At 51.9% G+C, this 21,989-nt stretch overlaps 6 protein-coding genes across 6 annotated transcripts; 4 read left to right on the forward strand and 2 right to left on the reverse strand.

Annotated features, from left to right (window-relative positions):
- Nucleotides 1-3,212: 3,212 nt before the first annotated feature.
- MJAP1_001868 (uncharacterized protein) lies at nt 3,213-4,262 on the forward strand (the record flags this gene model as incomplete). Its single annotated transcript, XM_060265816.1, has 1 exon — nt 3,213-4,262. One exon carries the CDS (start codon nt 3,213-3,215, stop codon nt 4,260-4,262), a length of 1,050 nt encoding a protein of 349 aa, XP_060121799.1.
- Nucleotides 4,263-13,834: 9,572 nt separating this feature from the next.
- On the forward strand, nt 13,835-14,653 carry MJAP1_001869 (uncharacterized protein; the record flags this gene model as incomplete). The annotated part of the gene is made up of 2 exons (XM_060265817.1): nt 13,835-14,358; nt 14,518-14,653. 2 exons carry the CDS (start codon nt 13,835-13,837, stop codon nt 14,651-14,653), a joined length of 660 nt encoding a protein of 219 aa, XP_060121800.1.
- Nucleotides 14,654-15,101: 448 nt separating this feature from the next.
- On the forward strand, nt 15,102-16,508 carry MJAP1_001870 (uncharacterized protein; the record flags this gene model as incomplete). The annotated part of the gene is made up of 1 exon (XM_060265818.1): nt 15,102-16,508. The coding sequence occupies one exon, from the start codon at nt 15,102-15,104 to the stop codon at nt 16,506-16,508; it is 1,407 nt and encodes a 468-aa protein (XP_060121801.1).
- A 161-nt stretch (nt 16,509-16,669) lies between these two features.
- Nucleotides 16,670-18,088, reverse strand: MJAP1_001871 (uncharacterized protein; the record flags this gene model as incomplete). Its single annotated transcript, XM_060265819.1, has 1 exon — nt 16,670-18,088. The coding sequence occupies one exon, from the start codon at nt 18,086-18,088 to the stop codon at nt 16,670-16,672; it is 1,419 nt and encodes a 472-aa protein (XP_060121802.1).
- Nucleotides 18,089-18,145: 57 nt separating this feature from the next.
- MJAP1_001872 (uncharacterized protein) lies at nt 18,146-18,837 on the forward strand (the record flags this gene model as incomplete). The annotated part of the gene is made up of 3 exons (XM_060265820.1): nt 18,146-18,350; nt 18,373-18,608; nt 18,631-18,837. 3 exons carry the CDS (start codon nt 18,146-18,148, stop codon nt 18,835-18,837), a joined length of 648 nt encoding a protein of 215 aa, XP_060121803.1.
- A 13-nt stretch (nt 18,838-18,850) lies between these two features.
- Nucleotides 18,851-21,982, reverse strand: UBP2 (ubiquitinyl hydrolase 1; the record flags this gene model as incomplete). Its single annotated transcript, XM_060265821.1, has 4 exons — nt 18,851-18,941; nt 18,964-19,078; nt 19,101-20,055; nt 20,132-21,982. 4 exons carry the CDS (start codon nt 21,980-21,982, stop codon nt 18,851-18,853), a joined length of 3,012 nt encoding a protein of 1,003 aa, XP_060121804.1.
- Nucleotides 21,983-21,989: the final 7 nt, after the last annotated feature.

Consider the following 21,989-nt stretch of genomic DNA (forward strand, 5'->3'; position numbering starts at 1 on the left):
CCTAATCCTAATCCTAATCCTAATCCTAATCCTAATCCTAATCCTAATCCTAATCCTAATCCTAATCCTAATCCTAATCCTAATCCTAATCCTAATCCTAATCCTAATCCTAATCCTAATCCTAATCCTAATCCTAATCCTAATCCTAATCCTAATCCTAATCCTAATCCTAATCCTAATCCTAATCCTAATCCTAATCCTAATCCTAATCCTAATCCTAATCCTAATCCTAATCCTAATCCTAATCCTAATCCTAATCCTAATCCTAATCCTAATCCTAATCCTAATCCTAATCCTAATCCTAATCCTAATCCTAATCCTAATCCTAATCCTAATCCTAATCCTAATCCTAATCCTAATCCTAAATCCGAAATGCATGCACCAAAATGAACATCGGATATTTCGGATCGAGTCCGACGGGTCACATGCACCATTACGTTATGATTTACGAAAGGCCCCGCATCCCCGCATCCCCCCGCAAACTCGCTACATCTCCTGTTCCATGTGTATATAAAGGCGAGTATTTAATACAGTACGGATACCAGTCGAAAGACAACCTTATGATCTATAATGTCAGCTTCTAACAAATCTTCCACGTTTCAACCCAGTAGGGCTCTCGCTGAAGGGAACAGCCTCATCGTTGGCGACAGACCATTCCCTGCCTTGGTCAATGACAATCAAATCAATGCCCATCTCAGAGTTTTGGCAGCATTTCGTAAATTGAAGGACCATGCCGAAAATCCTGAAGCACAAAGTACCGAGCCACTGCCTGCTTATCAGGAGAGTAGCTTGCCTTCTTATGCTGAAACGGTCGATAAAGCACCTGCTCCGGCACCCGCTAATCAATCAGGAGAAAGAGATCCTTACAAATCATGGACTATCTTCCTTACAAAGGCGCTAAGGCGCTTTGAAATATACATTCAAAAGATTGTCACCTCGGAAAGTACAGGTGCTCGTCCAGATCAGCAAACTGTTACCCTTGACGTCCCTCCATTGTTCACTCGAGAAGAGGCTGATCAGTACCGGACAGACCCTGTTATACTCAGGCCCCATCTACTTCCCCCTCTTGATGTATTGATGGTTTGGCACTCATACTTGCTGAACCCTTCGAGATACTACGAAGACCTAAAGTACAATACAACGAGAGCAAACCTGGCTGGAATTCAATTTCCGCTGGAAGACGTTGTATCACGGATTGACCCAGTCGATCTCCAATACCACGCTCCTGAAGCCGTACAGCATTGGGAAATGTCAACTGGAGAGCCTTTTGATCCATTCCGGTCTGGAAATACAGCTTGCCCGGTATCTTGCCACAACTGTAATGAGGTCAAGTTCATGCCGTGGGATGAAATGGTGACAGATTCCTGGAGTTTTAAATGCGAGAAATGTTCCTTTGTAACGACTAAATCAAGGCTCCTTGGTCGCCGATGGCTTGTTGCTGTCAAGCAATGGATGCAAGGCGATTCCAACACAAATTCATATCGCCTCCCAGGCGCTGCGATCTCCTCTGTAACAGGCTGTTACTTCTTGAGTGACCCGTATTCCCCTTTTCTTGCGAGGTTGTTTGACTCTCGTCGGACAGGGACTGGGTTGATGTTGAATCTAAGGGGTGATGTTCGATCCTCAACAGACGTTGATATTCATGGAAAGATTCACAAAGCTCACATCACACCTGAAGAGATTTATGAGTCGGCTTATCATGACATCGAACAGATTGGACAACTAGTCCATTCGAAGGTCAAGAATCTAACCAATGACAAATTTGCAAACTTAAATCACCTTTCTCAAGAGAATTTGTATCGTCGAGTGAGCCTTATGATGAGCTTTTTCTTGGAACAGAATGTGATCAGTACTGCAAGTTTAGATCTGGTCGCTGCCGTACAGCGTCAGTTCCGTTTCATTGAAAATATTGGAGATCTTGGATGGTTGCGTCCCAAAGAACCTTTGGATCATCATGTTACTATTGTACGGTATCATGCATGGTTGAATATTGTGTCCAAGCACACCAAAATGTTGTGCCCAACACTTGACATTGATTTAGCCTGGCACACTCACCAGTTGAGCCACGCATATTACATTGACTGTTTCTGGTCAGTGTTGCGTTTTCTCGACCACAATGACAAGGTTGAAAAAACCTTTTTGCGAGGCGCATTTGACGATACCGGTTCTCTATGGAAACAGGAATATAATCAACCCTATTCGGTATGCGCTTGCAAAGAACATTCTTCTCCTTTCAAGATAGCCAAGGAGAAGCTGAAGGAGTTGAAGGGCAAAAACAAGCAAACGTCGGACGATGTCAAGGTGACTGAGCCTCATCATACAAACCCAAGTACGCACAATGCGATAATCCGCCCGGAATCCAAAGAGAAACACAAGGACATTTTTGAGTGAGTCGATCGACTTTGTAAAAAAGAAACTAACCTTTCAGTGAACCAAAGGGCTATGAAGATTTGGAGCCATTCTACTTCACAGCCAAGCAGGACCGCAATTTACCTGGAAAAGGACCTGACAGTGCCTCGCGCAAGAACAAAGTGGGAAATGGAAGCGCCGCATGTGTATTGGGCATTCATACATACGGACCGCTGGACTTAAAGTCGCAAGTTACTCTTCGAGAAAGTGGCCAAAAGCCACCTGTCCACCCTACATTTGCGAGAAGCGAATGCTTGGGTAATGTGGGCCCAGCATATTCTTTTGGAGGATGTCCATTTACAGTTACACATGGCTACGGCTCAATCCCAAGAGGCCGGAGAGTGGCGGGCCCTGCACTCGCCTATGGCGCAATCGGTGGTATGGGAATCGGGTTTATGGGTTCTGGTGGCTGTGCTGGCGCTGGTTGTGGTGGTGGAGGTGGCTGTGGTGGTGGCGGTTGCGGCGGTGGCGGTGGCTGTTAGCTATGCTCGCCTTGGTGTATTAATTAGCGAGGCCTGTGCATGTCGCAGTTCGGGAGTGGCACTTGCGTAGACTACCATTTTAAATTCTTAAATGCGGACCCTGGCGCTGATCTAAGCGGACCTTTGCTTGTGCTACGATTGTGGAGGACGGATCCCTGTGGGAGCCTGGCTGCACAACAGTTCCTAGTTGGGAATTTCCTGCAGGGTGACAAAATGCGCGACCACTAGTACACTACCGCACGATAAACTTGGGGAACTGTGTATGACTCTGTACACATAGGCAGGAATGCACGACTTTGTCACATCGCGTTCCCTAACACCATGACCAAGGTTAACCTCACGTCGGAGCCCGAAGCACCTCGACAGTACAATGGTGAGCGTCCGTACCTTACCGAGGGTAATACGCTCTCGGACCTGAAGCCGATCAAGGTTACCACTGAACTCGGTGACGACTTTGGTGAGCAGCTGGACCTTGGCTCGTTGCTGGACGGTACGCCTGAGGCAGACGCAAAGTTGCGCGATCTGGCTATCCGCATCTCAGTGCGCGGCGTTGCCTTTTTCCGTAACCAGCAGAACCTGACCTATGACCAACAGAAAGACCTGGTTGTGAAGATGGCACATTTGACTGGTTCGCCGAAGGAGTCTGGCCTGCATGTCCATCCCGGCTCAAAGGCCGATGGCGGCAAGAAGATCGAATTTAAGGCCAAGGAGGTTGAGGCTGCGGGTAAGTATATCTTCCCCAACCTTTTTGCCAACCAATACTGGCATGTAGATTCCACCTTTGAGGTGGTGGGCCCGGCCTACTCATGTCTGAAGCTCGAGCGCGTGCCTGAAAATGGTGGAGGTGACACGCTGTGGTGCAGCCTCTTTGACTGCTGCGACAAGCTGTCGCCTTCGTTCCTGAGGTATCTCGAAACGCTAACAGCTACCCACGACTCTGGCTGGCTGAAGGCCTTTGGTACGCTCAGCAACATGGTGGAGAACCGCGGCCACCCCGACAACTCGACCCAGGATCTGGTCGCGGTCCACCCCGTCATTGCCACTCATCCGGTTACTGGGTGGAAGGTGCTCTACGTGAACCGCTCCTATACCAAGCACATCAATGGCGTGACCCAGGAAGAATCGGCGCACCTGCTCGAATACCTCTATCGCATTATCAGCGACAACCATGACGTCCAGGCGCGTTACCGCTGGGATCCTAATGGAGTTGCGATTTGGGACAACCGCAGCACGGCTCATTGTGCCACGAACGACTACAGTGGTAAGGACCGGTACGGAGTGCGCACGATGAGCATTGGTGAGAGGCTAGAGACGAACCCGAAGGGTCAGACTAAAGGCGAGGCGTTGCGCGCTCAGCAGAGCGTGGCGTAGACAGCACTGGGTACATTCAAGGTAGTAGGAATGCGTGCAGCATCCACTTCTCTACTCTACCGTATATCGCCGGAGTTATCGTCGGTCATTTCCATGACGTTCAAGCCCAAGGCACTCTCCCATACCTCTAGCAAAGACAGGTCACGGACAATCATTATGGAGCTCAGCAGTTTCTTTAAATTCCCCTGGGCCATCGGTGCTGACGTTCTCCGCCCCTCTACATGCTTCGAGGGTCGATACAGACTGTACACAGCGCCTAGGGAAAATATAGACTGTGCATTGAATTCAAAGGTACCAAGAAACATGGCTCTCCATTCCGGAATCAATCCCTGGCTCGCACAATGTCAGGCACCAGTGGTCCGTGTCATACATTGTGTATTAGGTGCGCCAATCGGATCAAATCAGACTGAGATTGCACGGTAAAACTGGGCCGTGATGTAGCTTGACTGTCGTAGCCGTACGATAATTCCTTATCCGAGCCCTAGTTTGCATTATCACCCGCTATTTCCTTCCTTCAAAATTGTATCCGAAGCCTCCAGGTGCATAACAAAAATTGTGTGGTCACTGAAGGAGCAAGATGATCGATTAGAAGCTTGGTAGATTTTCTGACACGACCATGTGCATGATCACGGAAATTGGACCAATTTTTACTATCGCTGTATTTCCATTACGTAAGACAGGTTGAACTATGTCTTCGGACCGAAACGCCTATTTATTCGAAGCGTATGCTTCTGTAACCCGCTGGGAACCGCCACGAAGAGCTCCAAGCAGCCTCAACAATAAAGATTAGAGGCCATGAGACACCCAAGAGCGCCCATAATATATCGGGGTAAGGTTGGTCCGTCGGACTCGATCTTGAAGCGTCAAGGACCACTCGTAATGGGCATTTGTTCCGGCCCACCTGCATATTATAATAGAGAGGACTCGCGCCCGTCGCTATAAGAATTCGTTCGCCACTCTTCTATCGCCATAAGTCATCGTAGAATATAGATTTACTTCTTTTTCATAAATAGTGTCTATACGAATTGAATATCAAAGCCTTATCTTGGTTGTAGATTTGTACTAGTCTTTTCACCATCTATACTACCACATCACCTTAATCCAAGCTCTATTACAAGCCAAGTAAGTACCGTTTAAACAATTTCGTATTGCCGTTTCAATTGCATATATACTCGGTAAGACGAGTGTGGTCATCATGCAGCATCAACAGGATCCAGATCCTTGACAATTGAGGAATCGTCTGATGCATCTGCCTTATCATCTGGTTGTTCCAGGTATCCCGCCCGTCGCGATGCTGCGCGCAGTTTGGGACCATAATAGTAGAATGCAGCCGTTACAGGTATCAGCAACACTGCTAGACCACCCAGAAGGCTGCATCCTCCCTGAAGCGTCAAGCGCTTAAACATTGGCGTTGCAAACAACGGAAATGCGCCGCCCACTGCAGCGCGGAACAAACCGTTGCTGGCATATGCCGATGCCAAATACCTCGGGAAATTCTCTCCGACATATGCCAAAAATCCTTGGAAGAGAAGGAATGCACTTGCCAAAAAGACACCAAAGGCAATAACTGGTGAAATCCAGTGCACTGATGAGAATGTGGTCCATCCGAACCAGAACAGGGAAGCAGGGAAAAACAAGCCTCCAATGAAGGCAGGTTCCATGCGATATTCAGGACGCCATCTGCTTTGCTTGAATCTTGGGATAACAATCTTGATGTTGTAAATACAGAAGAACAGAAACGTTATGCCAACTCCGATATAACCACTGACGTATGCGACTCCGAGCGCACCGGTCGAAAAACCGTGGTTTCCTTGCAGAGCCAAAGGGAACGCTTCGAAAAAACAGTACAGGATACCATACAAATACGCAATGTAGATGTTTGTGCATAGCAATACTGGCTCCATCACGGTAAGTTCAACTGGGCGACAGAGCGTTTCGTACAAAAGAGCTGGCAGCGAAAATTGTCGGTCTTTAATTTCGCCACGAGATCGGTACATTTGATTTCCAGTCCTCTTTCGAAGTTGAAGTGCACGCCGCGTTAAGATCGTCTCGCCGCTAGTTTCGGGGAATGTGAAAAACAGCAAGATCCAAACAAGCCCATTCAGACACAGCAATGGCCAAATTGACCAGCGCCAGCCAAGATTCTGAACCGCATACCCAGAGATGAGTGGTCCAAGCGTAGGTCCACCACAGGCGCCGAAACCCCAGAAGGCCAGGCCGTTAGGAAAGCCACCTTCGAAGGACCAGATATCACCGACGCTCGCACCTCCTGTAGCGAGCACCGGACTTCCAGCAAATCCAGCAAGAAAGCGAATAATCATATAGCCGGCAACATTATCCACGAGAGCATTTGGTACCTGCAAGATCGTGAACAAACCCAGTCCCACAATGTATGGGCCGTTGCGGCCCACCCATGAAATCTCAGTGATAGGAGATAATACACACGGTCCGATTCCGTACCCCCATACAAACAGCGACATAGAAAGCACGCCCACCACCTCGGGCACACCAAAGTACGTTGCCATTTCTGGGATAGCGGGCGACACAATACTGCTGCCCATGTACACTGCCATCGTCATAATAAACAGCAGAAAGTTCACCCAAATTTTGTATGAAAATGCCCAGTTATGGGGGTTATCGGGGTCGTCATCTCCATACCAGCCAACAAGGATTTCCCCTGTCTTTTTGTCGACGGTGAAGTACTGTTCGGGGATGACGAAGTCATCCTGTAGTGTTCGAGGCTTGAAGAAGCGCCCATTGGACGCTAAGTATATGAACTCCGCAAAAGAACTATTGCGGATGATAGCACTCATGTGGCGCTTTGTTGGAGGTTAAGAGCGAAGATTGGTAACAGCATCGTTATATACACGCTGTGGCGCGCCTCGATGTCAAAAAATCTCCGCACAGACCGCTTCCGCGGATATGTTCGGCCGAGAATTGCACTATCATCTCCGTCCATGTCCGTGTATATCCTTTCATATCCGTCCTTATCCGTCGACTGGAACCCCGGCGCTCCGCCGCTTTAGTCATTCGGATGATGTGCTTTACCAACCATTACGGGCATATCCATAGGTTCATCACCGACCACACATTGTCATCTTACTGAACGTGAGGGATAAAGTTTGTAAAAAGACGATGGAGTGTATTTCTATGTCTAACGCATTTATAAATAGCATCGTTTATATGGCAATGCACATCTACAAATGATTTTACAAGCGAGCCTGTGCGATCGGCTTGCTCCTGCGAGCCTCAGCTTTAGCCTTTTCAATACGCTCACGCCACAACGAGATGCGACGCTGATGTCCAGCTTCAAATGCTTTAACCCATTTAGGCTCGAATTTTGGCAATTTCCGCCCAGGACCATCGTTTCCCGCCAAGTTCCGAACAGTTTCGAAATATTCTTCGAAATGAGGAAAAAGAGCCGTAAATTTAGCCCCATTTCCCCTAACCTTGACACGATCTTGTTCCCATTTCCTCTGCTCTGCAACTGAGGGGAGTTTGGCCCTTCCTGCAAAGACGCGGCTAGCTAGCACAGCCTGCCATTCGAAAGCCTTGAATGTTAGACCCGCGGCAATCTGGTTTTGGCGTTAGAATGCGCTCATTTCAAGATTGATCCACTTACAGCTCCAATGAATACCAAGCTTGGATCGTCCATGTTAAACACATGCAAGTACAGGCCATTGACACGGTTCCCATCCAGTCGCAACCCTTCAAGGAAAGGATAGCTGTACTTGTACCCCGTCCCCAGGATGATTTTGTCAATGTTTTCAACTTGAGTGCCATCCTTGAAAAACACAGTTTTGTCTTTTGGAGAGATATGGCTAATCTCTGGACGGCGACTGATATGTGGGTGGGAGAACACAATATCACTGAAGTAGGGATGCGGGGGGCTTCTAACAACAGCCACAATTGGAGTGTTAGCCACATCCACCAAGTCGATAGCGAGATCCATCGCTGATACAGATCCTCCCACAACAACCACATTCTAATTTAGTCAACATTCACTCGAAACATACCTTGCCACGGTAGTTCTCACGCCCACGGAAATTTTTCGTGTGTTCAACGATCCCAGGATATTCTTTTTCAATTTCGCGAAGACCCTTAATATCAGGAACGATGGGTACATTGTAATGACCAGTGCTCACTACAATCGCATCGAAATGTTCCTTCCACCAGTAATCTCGCTTATCCCCGGATCGCCTCAAAGTAAGAACCCATTCACCATTGTTCTTCACGGCCTTTTCCACCGTAGTCCTAAACTCAATATGGTCAGAGTATCCATCACGATTACAGAGGTCTTGCAAATACTTTTGCATGACTGTGTGGTGTCGGAACGGAGTGGTGGGGCCATACATCGAGACGGATGCGTCCGAGCGCACATCAGGAATAACCTCCTGGGAAAATTCCATAACGTGGGCATCAATATTGGTTTCAAGGTAAGAGTATGTAGCAGTTTGATCATAACGTTCCCTCGAGCATTTTGGAGTATAAGTAGGAAGTTGCTGTGGTGCTGGGAGTGGTGGATCGACTTCGGCGGGGCTGGTAACATTCACTGGGACCGACTCTTTAGATGGCTTGTCATCGTACAACCTGAGCATTGCGTGTTAGGACGTTTCCAAAGAAAGTATTAGATACATACCACACACCCCCAGCCCTGTCTCGGCGCTCAAATACACGAACCACATCAAAGTGTTGCTCACGAAGTAGAGCATCCAGTGTGATAGCTCCAGAGGCTCCTGCACCAATGACTGCAACACGTTTAATTTCGTTTCCTTCAAACGACATGCTTGTTAGAGTGTAAAGGCTCATCCACAAATCTTCCTCAATCGGCGCCACGCCCAATTCGCCGGTCCCCGGTCTAGTACGAGCAGATGAACCTGGGGTTGAATCACGCTATACCTCCACATACCGAGCTTATTTTGCGTGATGTTAAATTGAGGTGAGGTGACAAAGACGTACAGTGAGGTGCTCAGGGTTGCAATGATGTAACCGAAAGGAATCGCTGAGCAACTCAAACCTAAGAGTGATCTTATTTCGAAATATAGTAGACCGGTGTGTAGCTGGACCGGTACGGGGATACATTACACACCACTACGCATTGTTGACGATGAGTCAAAAATCGGCGGACGAAAAGTATGACTTTGTACCATCGGTCAACCAAACAGAGTCCATTCTGAGTGCTGAAAGCAACCTAGCACTTTGGAGCCCAAAAGAAGAGCAATGTGCTAGACGGAAGTAAGTCGTTAAAGCAAATGGATTAACTAACACGATAGAGTCGACGCTACAGTGCTACCACTACTAACTTTGGGCTTGCTGGTTTTCCAGCTAGACAGGATGAACATTGCAAGCGCACTTACTGGAGGACTCAAAGAAGATATTAGAATTGATCAGTCAACTGTCAATGTTGGGAACTTCCTCATGTTCTTGGGGATTATCATTTTGGAAATCCCTTCTAATATTACATTGATCCACGTTGGCCCTCGTATATTTCTTCCTGCTCAAATTCTAGTTTTCGGTCTTATTGCAACCTTGCAAGTCCTGATACATAATCGCGGAGGATTCTTGGCTACGCGGTTGATACTTGGAATTTGTGAATCTGGCTACATCCCCGGCTCATTATACGTCCTATCCACATGGTACAAAGAGGCTGAGCTTGCACGAAGGATATCTTTTTTTTTTTGCGGCATGTTTGGAGGCTTTGCACTTAGTCCAGTCCTGGCGGCAGGGATTTTGCGTCTTCATGAGACAAATGGACTCTCAGGCTGGCAATGGATTTTCTTGATTGAAGGCGTGTTTACCATGTTTACCAGCTTTATCATATTATTCTTTTTACCTGGTTCCCCAGAGAAGCCCCGGTCTCTCTTCAAATATCCCCTCATCAGACTCAGCGACCGAGACCTGTTCATTTTGCAAGAAAGGCTCAAAGTGGACGGATGTACGGAGAGTGTTCCTATTACGTTGAATTTGGTCGTGAAGACCATGTCCTATTGGAAGCGCTGGCCTCATTTTTTGGCTACAGCACTTGTTTTTGGAACTTGGAGTCCGGTTACTACCTACACTCCCAGTATCTTTGTTAGTTTGGGATTCAATCGAATTGCAGCTTCGGCCTTAACTGCTGTTGGAGGTGGTCTCACTCTTCTTGTGGTCAATATCTTTGGTTGGCTAAGTGATGCAACTGGGCGGCGTGGCTTCTCTGTCGCATTCCCAATTTTTGTCTACCTCATCACGCTGATTATCCTGAGAGAAGTGCAGCCACATGCTGGTCGCTGGGGAAAATTTGGTCTTTGGACTCTCGTCAACGCATTTGCAGTGGGGTACCATCCAGTTCAAAATGCCTGGCTGCAGTTGAATTGCCGCTCCCTGGAAGAGAGAAGCATTTCTATTTCGTACGTGAAGAACTAGTCGTGAACGGCTACTAACAAATGAAAGAATGTGGGTGATGTCGGCTATGGTCGGGCTTATGTGTGGCACACAAATTTTTCAAGCCGAAGATTCCAAGAAGTACGTATCACACAAATGTGGAAAAAATAAAAAATGCTAACTACTGCTTAGGTTTTACCCTACTGGTCTACTGGCCATGATCATCATGGTAGCCGTGGGCCTTGCTGTCACGGTCTTACAAGGAACGATTTATGCTTTTCATAATCGAAGTGTGCAGCGACAACACACGGACACAATCCCGAATAAGGAGCAAAGCACCACAAAAATTGATAAGCATAACCTTCACGTATTGTAATATAGAACAAACTGCGTTAGTATAGATGGTCAAACTTAGTCCGGGAGATACACGAAAATCGTTTTCGTGATACTAATGTATAACCGAAAGTGCATTGCAAACGAGTTTGTCACGGTAAAGTATTATGGGCTGAGTCATCTATGCTACATTGAGGCCATCAAATTCATCTTCCGTAGAAGAGGCTCCTGAGTCAATAACACCCATGATTCGTACAGGTTCTCTACCCGTACGCTTCGACATTGCACGTAGCTTATCGCCATACATGTAGAAAACAATCGTAATAGGAACCAATATGGCGGCAACCCCGCCTAGAAGACTGCATCCGTCAGGCAATCCAAGTCGATTGAACAAAGGAGTTGCAAAGAGTGGGAAGGCGCCGCCAAGTGCGGCACGAAACAACCCATTACTGGCATAAGCTGAAGCCAAATAGCGAGGAAAGTTCTCTCCGATGTAAGACAAAAACCCTTGAAAAAGAAGAAATGTTCCTGCTAGAAAGACAGAGAACGCAATGACAGGTATTATCCAGTGCGTAGATGGGTATGCTGTCCAGCCAAACCAGAACATGGAAGCAGGAAAGAACAAGCCGCCAATGAAGGCAGGTTCCATACGATATTCTGGCCGCCATTTACCTTGCTTGAACCTTGGAATAACACTTTTCATGTTATAAATACAAAACAACGCAAATGTAATGATAACTCCAACAAAGCCACTGATATAGGCAACGCCCATGAGGCCAGTTGAAAAGTGATGGTTAGCTTTAAATGCCAGAGGAAAGGCCTCAAAGAAACAATATAAAATACCGTATAAATATGCGATATAAATGTTTGAGCATAAAAGCACCGGTTCAGTGATTGTGAGCTCCATCGGGCGATATAGCGTTTCAACAAGCAGTTTTGACATGGAAAACTGGCGATCTTTGATTTCTCCTCGGGAACGATAGAGTTCATTCCCTGTGTGTTTGCGCAGTTGGCTCGCTCGCCTGCTCAGAATGGTCTCGCTGCTTGTTTCAGGGAATGTAAAAAACAATAGAGTCCATACAATACCATTCAAACAGAACAGTGGCCAAATGGTCCATCGCCATCCTAGGTTCTGCGCAGCAAACCCTGCAATAAGTGGTCCAAGTGTAGGTCCACCATACGCTCCCAATCCCCAGAAAGCTAAACCGTTCATAAAGCCACCCTCAATACGCCAAATATCTCCAACTGTAGCACCTCCTGTAGCAAGAACAGGGCTACCTAGGAATCCATTAATAAACCGAAGGATCATATAGCCAGCGACATTATCGACCAACGCATTGGGGATCTGCATGATCGTAAATAGGCCCAATCCGATAATATAGGGTCCATTGCGGCCAACCCAAGATATCTCGGTAATGGGAGACAAAATACAAGGACCAATGCCATAGCCCCATATGAAGAGAGACATCGAAAGTATGCCAACCGTTTCGGGCACGCCAAAATAGTTTGCAAGATCAGGGATGCCCGGCGAAACAATGCTGCTGCCCATATACACAGATAGCATCATCACAAAGAGGAGGGTATTCACCCAGAGCTTGTATGTGAATGACCAATTATATGGATTTTCGGGGTCATTGTCACCATACCAACCCACAATAATCACTCCCGTTTTTTCATCGACAGTGAAGTATTGCTCATATATTTTAAAGTTGGTTCCCACCACAGGATGTGGTTTAAAAAAGCGCCCTTGCGATACGAAGTGTAATAGTCCGGCGAAGGTACTATTGCGAACCAAGCTGGCCATCGCACTTCTGTGTATCTTGTACTCCCAGCTTCCTTATATTACGGCCAGGAGCACACAGAAGGCCTGACTATAACTCTTCTTGAGGCCGTTGACTGCAACAGTACAACTCACGCCACAATGTCACAGTTACTTTATTCGCTCCACAGTGGCACGCGTTCTGGACGGACTCACGGCGATGTCCACGTAATCGGAGAGATAAGGGACTAGCGCCTCGAGATAATCCGGTCCACTGGAGGACCTCCACATAACTGCAGCCTCCACACTTGGATACCTCGGCGATTTGTGCCAAGGCTCGAGACTTTTTGGCTTACAAATCAAACCGAATCGAGTATGATGTAGTCTAGGCGCATTTCAGCCAATCAATTTCTTTACACGTCCTTCAAAGTCAGGGGCTCCTCCTTTCTCCCCTGTGCAGCTGAGGTCCAATCAAATGGTCAGTGGCTCAGGGCTTTGAGCGCCACCCACACAGCCTTTGCTACCGTTCCACAATATGTACCTCAAGCCGATAGTGGTGGCCGCGTTGGTGTCAGTTATGTGTGTCATGGCTGAGCCTCGTCGGCATGTGCGTCGTGATTCAGCACCGCCACCCCTCTCGCCTACGCTAGACCCCTTTTACGTTGCTCCGCAAGGCTGGGAGAAGACCAAACCAGGCACCATTCTTGGTTCTCGCACGATTCGTGCCGGTTTTACGACTACGCAGAAAATCAGCCTCCAATCTGCGTATCAAATTATGTACAGGACGTCGGGCACTGCTGATAACATTCCTTCGTATACGATCACGACTGTATTGGTTCCGAAGAATGCACGCTCTAACAAGCTTGTCATGATAATGCCATACGAAGATTCCAACTTTGTTGAATGTGCACCGAGTTACAAGATCCAGCTTGGTGCACCCCCTGAGGTGAATCCACTTCAGTCTATGGAAGAGCTTATGTGGACTTCGGTTCTGAATGACGGATGGATTTTGACGATTCCCGACCATGAAGGCCCGCTTTCCGCATTTTCCTCTGGTATCCTGGAAGGACATGCTTCTTTGGATGCGCTTCGTGCTACCTTGGCATTCCCTCCGCTAAAGATGGATTCCCAATCTGACATTGTGGGTATGGGCTATTCTGGCGGTGCTATTGCTGGTGGCTGGGCGGCTTCTCTGCAGTCTGCATATGCCCCCGAGCTTAATGTCAAAGGCTGGGCAATTGGTGGCACGCCGTCCAACCTTTCTGCAACCTTTTACGGTCTCGATGCAGGCCTCTTTGCCGGATTTGCCGCTGCTGGTTTGGCTGGCGTCGTTGATTCGTACCCCGAAGCTAACGATTATGTTGGCTCTGTTATCACTGAGGAAGGCAACAAGGCTCTTCAGTTTACGCGTGAACAATGTATGGGCGACATTATTCTTGGCCTGCGGAACGTGAATATTCTTAACCAGTCCTTTGTGTCCAACACAAACAATTTCCTACACGCGGATGCTATTCAAGGTCTACTCCAGACGCTGACAATGGGCGCTGATCCTAAGCTCACGCCCAAAGCGCCGGTGTACATGTACCATTCTGTTCATGACGAAGTCATTCCCTTTGCCATGGCCAACCGCACGGCGAAGTTGTGGTGCGACAACGGCGCCAATCTACAATTCCAAAGCTTTACCGGCTTGGAAATGGGACATGTATCTACGGAGGTATTGAATTCGCCTTTCGTGCTTAAGTTTATCCGCGATCGGATGAATGACCAACCATTTGTGAAGGGGTGCCAATGGCAAACCACCAGCAACCCCCTCTGGCAACCCGATATTCTTGGCGCGAAATTAACCGAAGTCTTTAATGCCGTGTCCAATCTATTCGGGACAGATGTCGGCCGAGGCGATCAGATTCTGAAGGAACACATCCAGGGCGGCAAATTTTAGCTGCCAGCTCCTATGCGTGATCATGCGTGACCTGGTGTTGATTGCTCTCTGATTCCAATTAACACATTCATTGGGAATGTTGCATCACTCCCGTGACTTTTGCTGCACGAGTCATGCACATACCTGCATGAATGCATCGGAATGCATTTTTCGTGGCTATTGTGCCGTAGATACCCTCAATTTGTCATCGGTTTGTAGAATTTCTTGAAATATGAGTGGCCCATTTATATTAGGTTTGATGGTATTAATGCATATTTAGCGAACTGAGAATAGGCGCAAAATGCCAGTGGGTGGAACAGATGGAGGGTACTGGCTGCGCGCTAGAAGATGTCTAAACACCAAGAAGCCTGTCAGCATTGGCCAAGCCAGTTGGCCCATACAAAAGCACTCGCGCGCGTTTCCAACTAACCCGCGTCCACGGCTTCAAGACTCTAGCTAGCCGCACACGATGTTCTGCCATCGGCTGTTTTTCATTGTAGTTGCGGTGCTCGCGCTCGCGTCTAACGCGTTCGCGCGCATGTCTGTGGCTCGCCACCTTGGCGTCCGTGCTGTGCAGACGCCAGACGATGACAGCTTCTATACGCCGGATGGCAACTGGCAGAACGAGGCCCCTGGTACGATCCTGAAGACGCGTGAGGTTACTATTGGCCAGTCCGGTCTTCTCAAGTACGGCGTTACGGGCTACCAGCTCCTCTACCGCACCAACGGTGTTGACCAAAACACCCCCAGCTACACCGTGACCACGGTCCTCGTCCCTGATAACTACGACAAGGACAAGCTTGTTGCGGCTAATGTGTACGAGGACTCGGCCTCGTCTTCCTGCGCGCCGAGCTACTCGCTCCAGAAGGGCTCGAAGGTCTTTGGCAACGTTGCCATTGCTTACCAGTCGCTCTTCTTCACTACTCTCCTGCACCAGGGCTGGATCGTGACGGTCCCCGACCACGAGGGCCCGCAAAGTGCTTTCACTTCGGGCCGTTTCGAGGGCCACATGGTTCTTGACGGTATCCGCGCTACGCTGAACTTTGACAAGCTTGGTCTTGAGAAGAAAGCCAAGGTTGTCGGTTACGGCTACTCGGGCGGTGCCCTTGCCACTGGCTGGGCTGCCAGCCTCCAGTCCCAGTACGCTCACGAGATCAACGTTGTTGGTTGGTCGATGGGCGGCACGGTCGCGAACCTGAACCAGTGGCTGAACTACATTGACAACACGACCGGCGCGGGCTTTGCCCTGGCCAGCCTGTGGGGTCTTACCTCGAGCTACCCCCAGCTTGCTTGGGTCCAGCAAGCCCTGACCGACAAGGGTCGTAAGCTCATTAACGCAGCTAAGCGCCATTGCATGTATGTCAACCTTTGGAGCGTTGGCAAGCAGCGCATCTTTGACGACTCCGTCTTCTCGGGTGGATCGAGCTTCCTCTCGAACCCCGATGTGACCAAGGTTCTGAACAAGCTCCAACTTGGTCGCTACAGCAAGTTTGTTCCCATTGCCCCCGTCTTCATGTTCCACGCTGTGCATGACGAGGTGGTGCCGTTCGACATGGCCATCGGCACGGCTGATGCTTGGTGCCAGCAGGGTGCCAAGGTCAAGTTCCTGTCGAACACTGGCGCGGAGATGGCGCACACCAACACGGAGCTCTTTAACCTTCCGAATGTCGTCTTCTTCATGCGTGATCGCTTCCAAGGCAAGAACTTTGGCGATGACTGCCAGTACCCCTCGGTGTCGAACCCCGAGTGGGACATCAACGTCCTTGGTGGCACGGTCTCGAACTTCCTCCAGCAGGTCCTGGACTTGATTGGCGGCCGCATCGGTTCGGGTGACAGCATTCTCAACTCGAAGCTGAAGCAGAAGGAGACTCCTTGATTGCACTGCATTCAAGTGTGACAGAACATGTCTATTTCCTTATTTCCCATTCCACCAGATACTCGCGGGTCCCCAACTATCCATGGGGAGCAACAAGACACCCAGCTGGCCTGTTTTTGTAGAGATCGTTGCTCCATAGCGTCATTCTTTCGAACGTTCTACTAGTCGTGCTCCGCTACACGCCTGCGGATCTCGTCCCAGGTATCTTTGTCGGCATAAGGAGCATCCACCGCGTCACCATCAGGGGGATGCATCCAGTAGTTTAGCGCCATATGCGGTCCATCGTCCGTGGCAGCAGACGTCACTTCATGGAACCAGGATGCAGGTAAGTAGAGCATTTCACCTGGTCGTAAATCGACCACAAGAGGCTTGGGGCATGCTGCGCCAGGAACGAGCGCATCGTGTTCCACCTCGGTGGGCGGAGGAATCGGTGGCTCGACGCCAAAGTACTTGTGAAGGATATGAGGCCTGATTAAGGAGAAGCTGGGCGGCTCCTTTGCATCGTCCTTGGCTTCTGTATTGTCTGCGGCTTCCTCGTCGTCCTCTTTGTCTTCCTCGACTCCTTCGTCATCGTCGCCGCCATCATCGTCGTCCTCTTCGTCGTCCTCTTCACCGTCGAGCGCCAGCCCATCCACGTCGCCCTCATCACCCCAGTCGACAGCGTCTGCATTGTCCCAATCCACGTCGTCGTCCCCCATGGCATAAGATTCACGGAGGGCCAAGTACGCTTCCTTGGCATTGTCGTATTCCCGCTGAGGGCCTGAAGCCTTTGCTTTTTTAGACTTTTTTGGTGCGGGCGCCTCATGGAGCCGTCGCGCACATGCTGCAACACGCCAGTGGGCCGCGTCCAATGCGTCCAGCCCATCTGCTCGGATCCTACCAGGATCTTCGTATACGAGTAGTCCGTTGGCATGCACTTTTTGGACGCTGCCCCGGAGGTGCAAGTATTCGTTCGCCGACGGCGGAAACAAGACGAACCGTTTTCTCCCCGAAAGCAAAAGGTACAGGTTATCATGAAAGTCGTGGTGTAATCCAGAGCTCTTGCGCTGCCTGCCGTTACCCAGCCACAAGTTGCACTGCTGCAGCACTAAATTGCCCAGCACGCGCGGGTTGCGAGGAAAGTCGGACGCAAGCTTATTCGTCGGTGCAGGAAGCAGCGTATCGAGCGGTGGCCCCTCATCCAAGTCGTCTTCGTCTTCGTCCTCGTCTTCCTCGTCCAGCTCATATTGCGTAGTGAGGTAATATTTCCCGGCGGCGTCTGTGTCTTGGATCATGTCCAAATACTCGCCAAACGACATAGTCGTACGTGGGGTCGATGTTCCAAAGCAGTCTTCCTCCGGATGGACGGGCTCGACGCGTACGACAGCCCCCCCCGCTTTTTTGCGCAGGTAGGCCAAGTCTGTCCAGCGCGAGCCCTTCCAGTCTGCGTCGTCCAGCAGGCCGTTGAGGATGCACGGGCGCCGCGGATGGATATATTCTTGCCACATGCGCTCTGCGCTGATACTAGCCGGCTCTCTCTCCACGACGTCGCCCTCGGACGGCACGTAGCCCGTGTAACCCCCCTGCGCTCGGTGCACCATCGTGGAGGATTTTGGCCACGTGGCGTTTCGGAACGGGCGCGGTGCTTCGTAGGCGCGATGATGCACGAAGGGGACCAAAGCGGCGGCGGCGCTGCCTCGTTTGCGCCGCAGCAGCTATTCCAGCAGGCATCGATGCTGCATATGCGTGCGCAGCATCTCATTGATAGCACGGCGCCCTTTACGCTGCAGCGCTGGGGCGCGACGGGCGCGTTGCTTTTCCTGTTCATGCTGCGCATTGTCCTTGCCGAGGGGTGGTATATCGGTATGTGCTCCAACTGACGCAGTGTGTTATGCACTGTTCATCTACTTGTTGAACTTGTTCCTGGCGTTCCTTACGCCCAAGTTTGACCCTGCGTTTGAGTCGGATCTCGCTGCGCAAGATGTCGAGGAAGGTGAGCCGGGTCTCCCTACCTCGTCGCGCACCAGCTCTTCGGGCCTGATGAGCAGCGTGTTCCATCCCTCTCAACAAAGTGACCAGGACGAGTTCCGTCCGTTTATCCGGCGCCTGCCCGAGTTCAAGGTACGCCTCCTGACTGACACAGTTCTGGCTGAACGCGACGCAAGCCATCGTCATCTCCATTTTCGCGACGCTCTTTGAGGCCTTTGACATTCCCGTGTTCTGGCCTGTGCTTGTAATCTACTTCATGGTGCTGTTTGTACTCACCATGCGCCGCCAGATCCAGCACATGATCCAGTACAAGTACCTGCCCTTTGACATTGGGCGCAAAGCGCGTTACGGCTCGTCGTAGCGTACATAGTAATCTAGGAAGCACTACGTGCATTTTCAAGGAGCCCTTGCTCCTGGACGTCGCTGCGGACGTAGACAACCAGGTACGATGTTGCGCCGGTGGGACTGCGTTAGAAGAAGGACGTACTCGCGCTGGACTTCGCCGAAAGGGATGGTATTCACACGGGCGTCGTTGTACGAGATCCACCCGTCGCTTGCAAAGTCGCGCTGGTCCAAGAAATAGTGGCCATGGGATGCCTCGCCTGGGTGAGTATGGCGACGTACCTCGATGCATAAAGACGGCCGCGAGGCGATACGAGACGCTGCGCTCGTCCGCCCAGCGCTCCTGCAGCTCGCGCCGCTTGGCATGCAGCACGGTGCGAATCTGCTCCGCCTCGCCACGCAGCGTTTCTGCGGTTGTGCGCAGCGCCTCGAGCTTGTCTTCGCCGAGGAGCGCCGGCAGCGAAGCGTACGATTCGACCGGAATGGAGGTGAGCGCCTTTTCGAGCGTCTCCATGTGGCCCGGCAGCAACTGGTCGTCGCCGAGGACGTGTGTGAGGCGCGTGCGCAGTCGGGCGATTTCCTGGCGGTCACTGCGTGCTGCCGATTGCACAGTGGCAAGTCGCTTGGCCTCGTCGGGAGGGTACGCTGCCAGGTCCATGTACCGATCGAGGTAGAGATGCTCCTCTAGCTCGATCCCCGCCTGGTTCTTCACGGCGCGGTGGCGCGCACGGTCGTACTGCACGCGCTGCACCTGCATTTGAAGCAGCGGCGGCGCATGCACCAGACTGACCGAGCGGCGCACGGGTTTTCCGTCCTCGCCGACGAGCTCCTCGTCGTCAAAGAACGTATCGAGCGCGTCGTACATCGAATCGGCTTCGGGGAGGAGCGTCACAGGAATGCTCTGAAACTCTTCCTCTTTGACGTGCATGCTCGCAGTTGCCTGCTGCAGCTGCTGTGCGGTGCGGCCGACAAACAGGCGATGGACATCGGACCCCTGCTGTGCGGCCCACGTTGCATCGGGATAGCACGTCATGGCTGCCTGGATCTGAAAGATCATATTGTCGAGGCACTCGCTCACGTCCTGCTGCGTGCCAACGTGGTTCAGGAGCGTGTCCGGCGCATCCTCGCCGCTCGCACGGTACGCCTGCTCCCACGCCAGTGGCACCAGCGCAAGGTACGCAAGCTCTTTGGCCGGCGTCACGGCCGCGCTCGGCGAAGACTGCATCTCGGAAAAGAGCTCGGCAAGAAGTCGGACGACTGGGTCAGCCTACACACGTACATCGGCAGGAGCGTTCGAGCTCTTCGAGCGATACTTGGCGCCCTCCAATCGTCGGCAGCGGCTGCGACGCGTCCATCGACTGCGCCGTGCGCCCCATTTCCAGGACGGTGGTGCGCAGGAGCGAGATGCGGAAAAAGTACTGCAGCACCGAGTTGAGGTAGCACGTATTCCCAATGTTTTGGAGGCCGCGCGGCGCGCTGAACGGTGGCCCAGCCTCCTCTTCCGCATCGCCAGCGAGGTAGCGGCGCAAGTAGCTGCTGCCGCGGCTCTCGGCGATGCAGTACAGCGCCGCACGCAGCAGCTCCTGGCGCGTGGTCGTCTCGGCGACGTATACCTCGTACGCAACGACCACCAGCCCGTCGTCGATGTCGTCGCTGACCTGGATCAGGCGGTAGGCCTGCGCCACGTCCGCCACAGGGCTCTTGGCAAGACGCGCCGCCAGTGCAGGCGTGTTGTGGTAGCGCGAGAGGATCGTGAGAGCGAGCGTCGCATCGCGCAGGCCATCATCCGTGCCATGGTCCAATACATCGCGGACACGGCGGTCGTACGCGGCAATGATGGCCGCGTCGTCCGATGCCGGCATCGGCGCGTCGTCCCAGAGGGGAAGCGACTCTGGCGCAGCCAGGATCGGGACAGCGATGCCGAGGTGCTCGTAGCTTGCACGCACATCGGCGTGCGTGTAGAGTCCCTTGCTCTTTTCCATCGCAAGGAGCACACCGAGCGCCTCGGTCTGGGGCCGTGCGTCGTGGACAGCCTCTAGTGCCAAAAACAATTCCTGGAGGCGGTGCGGAAATGCAGCCGCGTTGACACGGTAACCTTGCACGGTCGCCTCTGGCGTCGCGTCAGAGGGCACACCGAGGCGCGCGTACGCGCGGCGAAGCCCTTGGTCGTGGGGCGGCGTAGGCGGCAGTGCGCACGAGCCAAACGGCGTCAACGCGCTATGCTGCGCGACGTGCAGCGCGATGCCGGTTTCCGGCACAGGCGGTGTGCCGCCGAAGTGGACGCACCACGCGGCAAGCTCAAGATACACGCGGATCAGGCGGAGGACGTCGGCAGAGGGCGCTTCGCTCGGAGCCGGTGCCTCTGCGCGCGCGTCGCTTCGAGAAGCATCATCAGGCGGCGTCTCACTCGTCGCCTCCGCCTCACCCAACGCGTCGTCGCCGGGTGCGTCTACGTGCAGGTAAGCAGGCACCTGCAGTGCCTCGCGGCCGTCCTCGAGCGGCGCAGTGTGCCACCCGACAAACGTGAAAATCGCCTGGGAGCTCTCGTCCCAGCGCAGCTGCTGCGAAAATGCCTTTCCTTGCACCGGAACGGCCCTAGCGGTGCCTGCGAGTGCATCGCCAAAGATGCGCACCAAGAGCGCTACCGCGCGCGCCACTTCGGTACGGGGCGTTATACCCGGTGCCGGCGTCTGCTCGCGCGCCGTACGGAACGCGTCCCAGACATCGCGTGGGAGCGTTGCGGGAACCTGTCCAGGGACCGAAGTGAGCACGCCCCAGTCCCTGCCTAGGTCCGAGTGCCGGAGCATGTCGTGAAACGGCACTGGGCCGTGCACGGCGTCGGTCACGTAGTGCTCCTCTGCGCGCACATCTTCCTCTGCAAGGAGCGTGCGCACAGCAGACGTGTCCTGCGGCGCGTTTTCACCGGTCGCCGGCATATGCAGCACCCACTCTGCACGGTCCGGCACGAACACGGCGTCGGGATGCGGCCGTGCACCGCCGAGATGCTCGCCGAGCGCACTTCCCGGCGCCGCGTCCACCTGTAGACTATACACAGGGCACTCTACACTACCCAACAGGCCACATTCACCGAGTGCACGCGGCGTACGCACGACTTCGCGCGCGCGCGCCGGCCACCTCGACCCCTCGCCGCCCTCGTCGTGCATGGGAGCG

This window comes from Malassezia japonica, chromosome 3 (assembly GCF_029542785.1).
Source record: "Malassezia japonica chromosome 3, complete sequence".
In the NCBI taxonomy this organism is placed as follows: domain Eukaryota; kingdom Fungi; phylum Basidiomycota; class Malasseziomycetes; order Malasseziales; family Malasseziaceae; genus Malassezia; species Malassezia japonica.